General features: G+C 43.3%; 1 protein-coding gene across 3 annotated transcripts; it reads right to left on the reverse strand.

The window, feature by feature from the left end:
- Nucleotides 1-707: 707 nt before the first annotated feature.
- On the reverse strand, nucleotides 708-9,042 carry LOC309500018 (inactive phospholipid phosphatase 7). 3 transcript variants are annotated; one of them, XM_082171555.1, is made up of 4 exons: nucleotides 8,888-9,042; nucleotides 8,261-8,297; nucleotides 7,478-7,956; nucleotides 708-2,979 (listed from the first exon to the last, which is right to left on the reverse strand). In XM_082171555.1, exons 3-4 carry the CDS (start codon nucleotides 7,911-7,913, stop codon nucleotides 2,606-2,608), a joined length of 810 nt encoding a protein of 269 aa, XP_082027681.1. In that variant the 5' UTR covers nucleotides 7,914-7,956; nucleotides 8,261-8,297; nucleotides 8,888-9,042; the 3' UTR covers nucleotides 708-2,605. The 3 variants fall into 3 exon arrangements, with proteins under 3 accessions (XP_082027681.1, XP_082027679.1, XP_082027680.1); XM_082171553.1 differs by having other exon boundaries at nucleotides 8,261-8,312; XM_082171554.1 differs by having other exon boundaries at nucleotides 8,257-8,312.
- Nucleotides 9,043-9,742: the final 700 nt, after the last annotated feature.

Genomic DNA, 9,742 nt, shown 5'->3' on the forward strand with positions numbered 1-9,742 from the left:
CTAAATCAACTATTTTATTAATTAATTTTAATTTTATTTATTTACACTTTCTACTCACTATATTAATGTACTGTTAAATGTTTTTGTTTATTTAATTTTTAGTTTTGTATATTTTAGTGAATAAAAATGTATTTTATTTATATTAATCAAAAGTTGTATTTATATTAATCTACTTAATATATGAATAAGTAATTTTTTAGTTTAATCAAATTATTAATTAATTATTAATTTCTTTAAATGTTATTATTTCTCTAGACTTTTCCCTGAACCCGTTTGAAAATCGCAGATTTAAAGGGACAGTTCACCCAAACATGGAGATTTATCAGTGTCTTTGTTCTGATGAACACAAAAGAAGATATTTCGAAAATGAAGCCGTCGCCTTCCATGGAGTGTTTACTGTGTGCCGTCGACTGTTGATCACCAACATCCTTTAAAATATCTTCTTTTGTGTTCAACACAATGACAGAATTGTAGTTTTGGGTGAACTGTCCCTTTAAATCACACTTAATGTCTGAATGCCTCTGCATTATAAAGCAACATTTCAAGTGTCCTGTAAAAAAAGATGCATTTATCAACAGAAGTCGTGCTAAAAGATGAAGACGTGTGTGTGATGTTAATGTGCTTCTCTTCACCTGTGTGAACTTGAACAGAATACAGCCATTAAAAGTCACCAAAACTGCTTCAAACATTGATCTGAGGATCTGAGCTCGTGAAAGAGTCATTTATTTATAAAGTACAAATATGTACAGAACAAATCAAAGGCAGCTGATCTCTTGAATATTGCATGTGTCATTACAGTACTTTGACTGGTATCCCAGAAAATAAGGATTCGAAACATTCATGCTTGAAACAGATCCGGATCAAATTCATCCGCATGTTCATATCGCACATACAATAACCAGAAATGCATGAGAAATTACAACAACAAAATATGTGTCTTTTGACTTTGAATGTTCTTCTTCTTTTCTTTCACAATGCTGAGGATGTTTTCAAAGTAAAAACAGAAAATAAAAAATACACTTGAAATAAAATTGTAAATACTATAGACATAAAAAAAATACAAAAAATGACAAAACACAACAAAATTACTACAATTTTAACAAAAATTCTAAATGCAAACAGAATATACAAAAATAAAAAAATACATCTGAAATAAAATTTTTATAAAAACTATATAGACGTTTAAAAAAAACTACTAAAAATGACAAATGAACAACAAAATGACTAAATCTTTGACTAAAATGAAAATAAAAGCAGAAAATAAAAAAATAAAAAATAAATCTGAATTAAACATTTATAGACATTTTTAAAAACTACTAAGAAAAAAACAAGAAAATTACTCAAATTAACTACAAAAAAAAAAAAAACTACTAAACTGAGAAAAGCAAGAATGTAATGAAAATACAAGCAGAATACATCTAAACCTGAAATAAAAATGAATGCAAACTATATACAGTATTAAAAACTATTACAGTACTTTAACTGGTATTACAGAAAATAAGGATTTGAAACATTCATGCATGCTTGAAACAGATCCTGATCATGTTCATCCGCATGTTCATATCACACATAAAATAATGCACACAAAAAATGTGTCTTTTGACCAAATGATGTTTTTCTTCTTTTCTTTCCCAGTGCTGTGGATGTTTGTAACACAGACGACCAAAACTCAAGCCAGACCAAACAGGACAAAAGCACTTTTACTCTTCCGAGTAACTTCCTCCGTGAGACGTCTCAGTTCTGCAGAGTTTCAGAAGTGAAAATGAGAGTGAGATCCAGTGGGAGTCAGACTGAATCCCAGCATTAGTCCTGATCCCACACACAGATCGCTCTGAGGTGCTTCTCTTCACCTGTGATGTGAACTTGAGGAGAACGACTTCATACATCCACTAAAAGTCACCAAAACTCATTCAACATTTGGATAAAAGCGTCTGACAAATGCAGAAATGAGACCCTGGACCACAAAACCAGTCACAAGGGTCAACTTTTTTTGAAATTGAGATTTATACATCATCTGAAAGCTGAATAAATAAGCTTTCCAGTGATGTATGGTTTGTTAGGACAATATTTGGCTGAGATACAACTATTGAACATCTGGAATCTGAGGGAGCAAAAAAATTGGAATATTGATAAAATCTCCTTTAAAGTTGAGCATTTATGTTGGCGATTGTGCAGCATTCACTCACACAAATACATGTTTTATATATTTACGGTAGGAAATTTACACAATATCTTCATGGAACATGATCTTTACTTAATATCTTCATGATTTTTGGCATAAATGAAAAATGGATAATTTTGACCCATACAATGTATTGTTGCCACAAATATCCCCGTGCGACTCGAGACTGGATTTGTGGTCCAGAGTCACAGATAAGCAGAAGTGTGTCCAGCTATCGGGCCGAGCCCCAGCTGAAGGTCCACAGATGAGCAGAAGTGTGTCCAGCTATCGGGCCGAGCCCCAGCTGAAGGTCCACAGATGAGCAGAAGTGTGTCCAGCTATCGGGCAGAGCCCCAGCTGAAGGTCCACAGATGAGCAGAAGTGTGTCCAGCTATCGGGCAGAGCCCCAGCTGAAGGTCCACAGATGAGCAGAAGTGTGTCCAGCTATCGGGCCGAGCCCCAGCTGAAGGTCCCGATGGACAGGAGCGTCTGACAGGCGCTGGACGAGACCCACACCGTCTCCATCAGCCCGGAGTGGAGGAAGCCCAGAGCGAAGCCACAGGTCACGTCGCTCAGCCGGTTCTGGCCCAGCAGGACCCGGGACAGGCCCGCGAGCCCGGCCCACAGCACCAGCAGGACCCGCAGCGGGACGGCCAGGTCCAGGTGGGACAGCAGGAACCGGGACACCAGCGCAGCTCGGCTCGCCTGACCCGCCGGGAACGAGTGTGTGTGCAGGAGCCCGGCACTCGAGTCCCACGGGCCCTTACGCCGGACCAGCTTCTGCACGCCGGCCACGGTCAGCAGGTCCAGGATCAGCGCTGAGAGAGGAGAGAGGAGGTGAACATGCTGAATATGACAGAACACAGCAGGTCCAGGACCAGCGCTGAGAGAGGAGAGAGAGGAGGTGAACATGCTGAATATGACAGAACACAGCAGGTCCAGGACCAGCGCTGAGAGAGGAGAGAGGAGGTGAACATGCTGAATATGACAGAACACAGCAAGTCCAGGACCAGCGCTGAGAGAGGAGAGAGGAGGTGAACATGCTGAATATGACAGAACACAGCAAGTCCAGGACCAGCGCTGAGAGAGGAGAGAGGAGGTGAACATGCTGAATATGACAGAACACAGCAGGTCCAGGACCAGCGCTGAGAGAGGAGAGAGGAGGTGAACATGCTGAATATGACAGAACACAGCAGGTCCAGGACCAGCGCTGAGAGAGAGGAGAGAGGAGGTGAACATGCTGAATATGACAGAACACAGCAGGTCCAGGACCAGCGCTGAGAGAGAGGAGAGAGGAGGTGAACATGCTGAATATGACAGAACACAGCAAGTCCAGGACCAGCGCTGAGAGAGGAGAGAGAGGAGGTGAACATGCTGAATATGACAGAACACAGCAAGTCCAGGACCAGCGCTGAGAGAGGAGAGAGGAGGTGAACATGCTGAATATGACAGAACACAGCAAGTCCAGGACCAGCGCTGAGAGAGGAGAGAGGAGGTGAACATGCTGAATATGACAGAACACAGCAGGTCCAGGACCAGCGCTGAGAGAGGAGAGAGGAGGTGAACATGCTGAATATGACAGAACACAGCAGGTCCAGGACCAGCGCTGAGAGAGGAGAGAGAGGAGGTGAACATGCTGAATATGACAGAACACAGCAGGTCCAGGACCAGCGCTGAGAGAGGAGAGAGGAGGTGAACATGCTGAATATGACAGAACACAGCAGGTCCAGGACCAGCGCTGAGAGAGGAGAGAGAGGAGGTGAACATGCTGAATATGACAGAACACAGCAAGTCCAGGACCAGCGCTGAGAGAGGAGAGAGGAGGTGAACATGCTGAATATGACAGAACACAGCAAGTCCAGGACCAGCGCTGAGAGAGGAGAGAGGAGGTGAACATGCTGAATATGACAGAACACAGCAGGTCCAGGACCAGCGCTGAGAGAGGAGAGAGGAGGTGAACATGCTGAATATGACAGAACACAGCAGGTCCAGGACCAGCGCTGAGAGAGGAGAGAGAGGAGGTGAACATGCTGAATATGACAGAACACAGCAGGTCCAGGACCAGCGCTGAGAGAGGAGAGAGGAGGTGAACATGCTGAATATGACAGAACACAGCAGGTCCAGGACCAGCGCTGAGAGAGGAGAGAGAGGAGGTGAACATGCTGAATATGACAGAACACAGCAAGTCCAGGACCAGCGCTGAGAGAGGAGAGAGGAGGTGAACATGCTGAATATGACAGAACACAGCAAGTCCAGGACCAGCGCTGAGAGAGGAGAGAGGAGGTGAACATGCTGAATATGACAGAACACAGCAAGTCCAGGACCAGCGCTGAGAGAGGAGAGAGAGAAGGTGAACATGCTGAATATGACAGAACACAGCAAGTCCAGGACCAGCGCTGAGAGAGGAGAGAGGAGGTGAACATGATGAATATGACAGAACACAGCAGGTCCAGGACCAGCGCTGAGAGAGGAGAGAGAGGAGGTGAACATGCTAAATATGACAGAACACAGCAGGTCCAGGACCAGCGCTGAGAGAGGAGAGAGAGGAGGTGAACATGCTGAATATGACAGAACACAGCAGGTCCAGGACCAGCGCTGAGAGAGAGGAGAGAGGAGGTGAACATGATGAATATGACAGAACACAGCAGGTCCAGGACCAGCGCTGAGAGAGGAGAGAGGAGGTGAACATGATGAATATGACAGAACACAGCAGGTCCAGGACCAGCGCTGAGAGAGGAGAGAGGAGGTGAACATGCTGAATATGACAGAACACAGCAGGTCCAGGACCAGCGCTGAGAGAGGAGAGAGAGGAGGTGAACATGCTGAATATGACAGAACACAGCAGGTCCAGGACCAGCGCTGAGAGAGAGGAGAGAGGAGGTGAACATGATGAATATGACAGAACACAGCAGGTCCAGGACCAGCGCTGAGAGAGGAGAGAGGAGGTGAACATGATGAATATGACAGAACACAGCTGGTCCAGGACCAGCGCTGAGAGAGAGGAGAGAGGAGGTGAACATGATGAATATGACAGAACACAGCAGGTCCAGGACCAGCGCTGAGAGAGGAGAGAGGAGGTGAACATGATGAATATGACAGAACACAGCAGGTCCAGGACCAGCGCTGAGAGAGAGGAGAGAGGAGGTGAACATGATGGATATGACAGAACACAGCAGGTCCAGGACCAGCGCTGAGAGAGGAGAGAGAGGAGGTGAACATGCTGAATATCACAGAACACAGCAGGTCCAGGACCAGCGCTGAGAGAGAGGAGAGAGGAGGTGAACATGCTGAATATGACAGAACACAGCAAGTCCAGGACCAGCGCTGAGAGAGGAGAGAGGAGGTGAACATGATGAATATGACAGAACACAGCAGGTCCAGGACCAGCGCTGAGAGAGGAGAGAGAGGAGGTGAACATGCTGAATATGACAGAACACAGCAGGTCCAGGACCAGCGCTGAGAGAGGAGAGAGAGGAGGTGAACATGCTGAATATGACAGAACACAGCAGGTCCAGGACCAGCGCTGAGAGAGAGGAAAGAGGAGGTGAACATGATGAATATGACAGAACACAGCAGGTCCAGGACCAGCGCTGAGAGAGGAGAGAGGAGGTGAACATGATGAATATGACAGAACACAGCAGGTCCAGGACCAGCGCTGAGAGAGAGGAGAGAGGAGGTGAACATGATGAATATGACAGAACACAGCAGGTCCAGGACCAGCGCTGAGAGAGAGGAGAGAGGAGGTGAACATGATGAATATGACAGAACACAGCAGGTCCAGGACCAGCGCTGAGAGAGGAGAGAGAGGAGGTGAACATGCTGAATATGACAGAACACAGCAGGTCCAGGACCAGCGCTGAGAGAGGAGGTGAACATGATGAATATGACAGAACACAGCAGGTCCAGGACCAGCGCTGAGAGAGGAGAGAGGAGGTGAACATGCTGAATATGACAGAACACAGCAGGTCCAGGACCAGCGCTGAGAGAGGAGAGAGAGGAGGTGAACATGCTGAATATGACAGAACACAGCAGGTCCAGGACCAGCGCTGAGAGAGAGAGGAGGTGAACATGCTGAATATGACAGAACACAGCAGGTCCAGGACCAGCGCTTAGAGAGGAGAGAGAGGAGGTGAACATGCTGAATATGACAGAACACAGCAGGTCCAGGACCAGCGCTGAGAGAGGAGAGAGAGGAGGTGAACATGATGAATATGACAGAACACAGCAGGTCCAGGACCAGCGCTGAGAGAGGAGAGAGGAGGTGAACATGCTGAATATGACAGAACACAGCAGGTCCAGGACCAGCGCTGAGAGAGGAGAGAGGAGGTGAACATGCTGAATATGACAGAACACAGCAGGTCCAGGACCAGCGCTGAGAGAGAGGAGAGAGGAGGTGAACATGATGAATATGACAGAACACAGCAGGTCCAGGACCAGCGCTGAGAGAGAGGAGAGAGGAGGTGAACATGCTGAATATGACAGAACACAGCAGGTCCAGGACCAGCGCTGAGAGAGGAGAGAGAGGAGGTGAACATGCTGAATATGACAGAACACACAGCAAAATATGACTTCAAATTAAAGGAGAAAGAGAAAATGCAACAAATAAATCTAAATAAAAATGTAACTACAGACATTAAAAAACTACTAAAAAGGACAAAAACACACAAGAAAATTACTAAAACTTTAACATTAATGAAAATAAAAGTAGACAATGCAAAAAAACGAAATCTACCAAAACAATTACATAGACATTAAAAAAAAAACAGACACAACAAAATGTCTATGTAATTTTTTCATTTCAGATTCTGTTTTATTTTCATTTTAGTTAAAATTCTATTAATTTTGTTGTTTTTGTCATTTTTAGGTTTTTATAAATGTCTATAGTCTTAAATGTCTTACATTTTTATTTTAGATTTACTTTTGCATTTTCTGTTTTTACTTTAACATTTGTTCAAGTTTTAGAATTTTTTTTGTGCTTTTTTCATTTTTAGTCGTTTTTTTAATGTCTAAAACTTGAACAAATCAGTAAATCTAAAATAAAAATGTAAGACATTTAAGACTATAGACATTTATAAAAACTTAAAAATGACAAAAACAACTAAATGAATAGAATTTTAACTAAAATGAAAATAAAACAGAATCTGAAATGAAAAAAATACATAGACATTTAAAGAACTACTAATTATAAAAACATTAAAATTACTAAAACTTTAAAACAAAAATAAAAACTAAATCTGAAATGAATAAACTACACAGACATTAACCCCCCCACAGAGAATGAGTACAGCTCCGCTAGAATAAGAGCGCGTGCAGTACCGATGAGCAGGTTGATGAGCAGCTCCTGTCCCGCCGGCGTGTGGCTCTGGCTCAGACACACCAGGGTCCCGCAGACCCATGTGACCCCGTGACCCGTCAGAGCCAGCAGGGTGACCCCCGAGCGCACACTGGACCACGGGGACTCGGCCTGGACACACACGCTCAGGCGCTTGGACAGGCAGATGTCGACGGCTAGCAGCGAGCTCACGGCGATTCCTCTGAACGACGGGTTGAGGAGCATACAGTCTTCATCCGGCGGCTCTGCGTGTGTGTTCTCGCTCGCCTGGTTCTGCTGGCTCCTGGACGGGCCGGATCTTCTCCACGCTTTGCTGTGGTTCCGCGGAGGCGAGTTCAGGGACAGAAACTCGGGTCGACCCAGAACGTTAGTGCTAATGCCGCGATCTTTCGCTCTGGAGCGGCTCGGGTGCGAACGCATGGCGCGGTTTATTCCACAAGCTAATGAGCTTCAGATGTGGATTCTGGAAAATATGTTTAGACATGCATGAGGACAGAGAATTACTGAACACTAACAAAACCATCACGATAATCATATATCATCATTTAGGCTTATAAATGGATAGTTCACAAATAGGCATGAGCTTTTTCTTTTGCAGCATCAACATTTGAGGTGACCAGTTACAGCTTTAGATAAGTCTTTACAGTATTTGTCACAATTTTGATTTCACTGTAACTGACCTTGCGATATGAAAATTATTTGATATCACTTAATGAATCAGTGTTTTAAATGAAATGGTTGAGTGAATGTTTCAATGACTCACTCACAGTCACTTGTCGCCCTCTACTGGTGTAACACTGGAACCTGCAGAAAGAGGCACTGAAAATGAAAAAAATGTTGCAATGTTTTATTTCATAACCAACTTTTTATTATTATAATTATAAATTAGTATGTCATAATTTCAACTTTTTAAAAACCTAAAATACACCCATACATGTTTACAAAACTATCTTCGAGATCATTACACACATTGTTTTTATTTCGGTCACTGTAAAACATGCATTTTATGAAGATTATTGGCGTATGTTTTACAAGAAAATAGCATTTCAGGGTTTTTACTTAAAATTTTCACTTTTCTTATTAGTCTTGTAATTATTTGTGACTGTTTAACATAACATAACATAACCCTAACTAACCCTAACCTAACCTTTCAGCATTTTTACCATTTTAAACATACATAGCCTACAATTTGTCCCCAAATTATGGTTAAGCAGGAACACACACAAACACAATCTCAGTCCTAATAGAGCATTAATGCGGCTGAATTTCGCTGTCCAAATGCTGAAAATGTCAGAGAAAAAATGAGCGTCCTTCATAAATACAATAAACGAGAACAATTACTACAAGCAACCATCTCTCGTTTTAATAGTCCTAAAGCAGATGAGCTGGCCTACCTCAGATCAGGTCTATGATTCCGCTCACATTCGCATCAGTTCACACGCTAAGAAACGTCATTAGACACCTTGGCTTTGGAAAACATCTTTACATAACATAAACATATCGGTGTATTTGAACGCGCTGCTTTAGCATCCATCACGGCCCGCCTCCGCCTCACTGCAAACCCACAGATACTACTATGGCGAAGGTGTGTTTTTGATTGGCTGCAAGGCAGACAGCTGACGAATGAAGGTTCACCTCATGAATATATGTTCAGTCACGTGACTAGACGCTGCTCCGTCTTCACCGTAGTAGGAATCGCACATCGCACAGCATCTTTGTCTGAGGTTGGCGTTCTCCAAGGTGCTTAAACGGGACCATCGATCGTTCGTTTTTATTATCTTTTACACATGAATCGCTTGATATTTAAAATATGTGTTTTTCCAGGTCATTCCCTATTTCCATCTGAAGCATTGTACACTTTTGAATGCTGTCTGAGTGCCTGAAATCCCTTTAGAATATACAAATAGACCAAATTTAGCTCAGCAATCTTAACGAGCGTTTTTCGCTTGTTTTGACAAATTTTATTTTTCACATTTTATTTGAAATTTAATTTTACTTAGTCCTTAGTTTGTTATTACTTAGTCCACTCTATTATTACTTAGTCCACCCTGTTATTACTCAGTCCACTCTATTATTACTCAGTCCACTCTCTCATTATTTAGTCCACCCTGTTATTACTTAGTCCACTCTGTTATTACTTAGTCCACCCTGTTATTACTTAGTCCACTCTGTTATTACTCAGTCCACTCTATTATTACTCAGTCCACTCTCTCATTACTTAGTCCACCCTGTTATTACTCAGTCCACTC

This window comes from Leuciscus leuciscus (genome assembly GCF_965113295.1).
Source record: "Leuciscus leuciscus genome assembly, chromosome: 5".
Classification (NCBI taxonomy): Eukaryota; Metazoa; Chordata; class Actinopteri; order Cypriniformes; family Leuciscidae; genus Leuciscus; species Leuciscus leuciscus.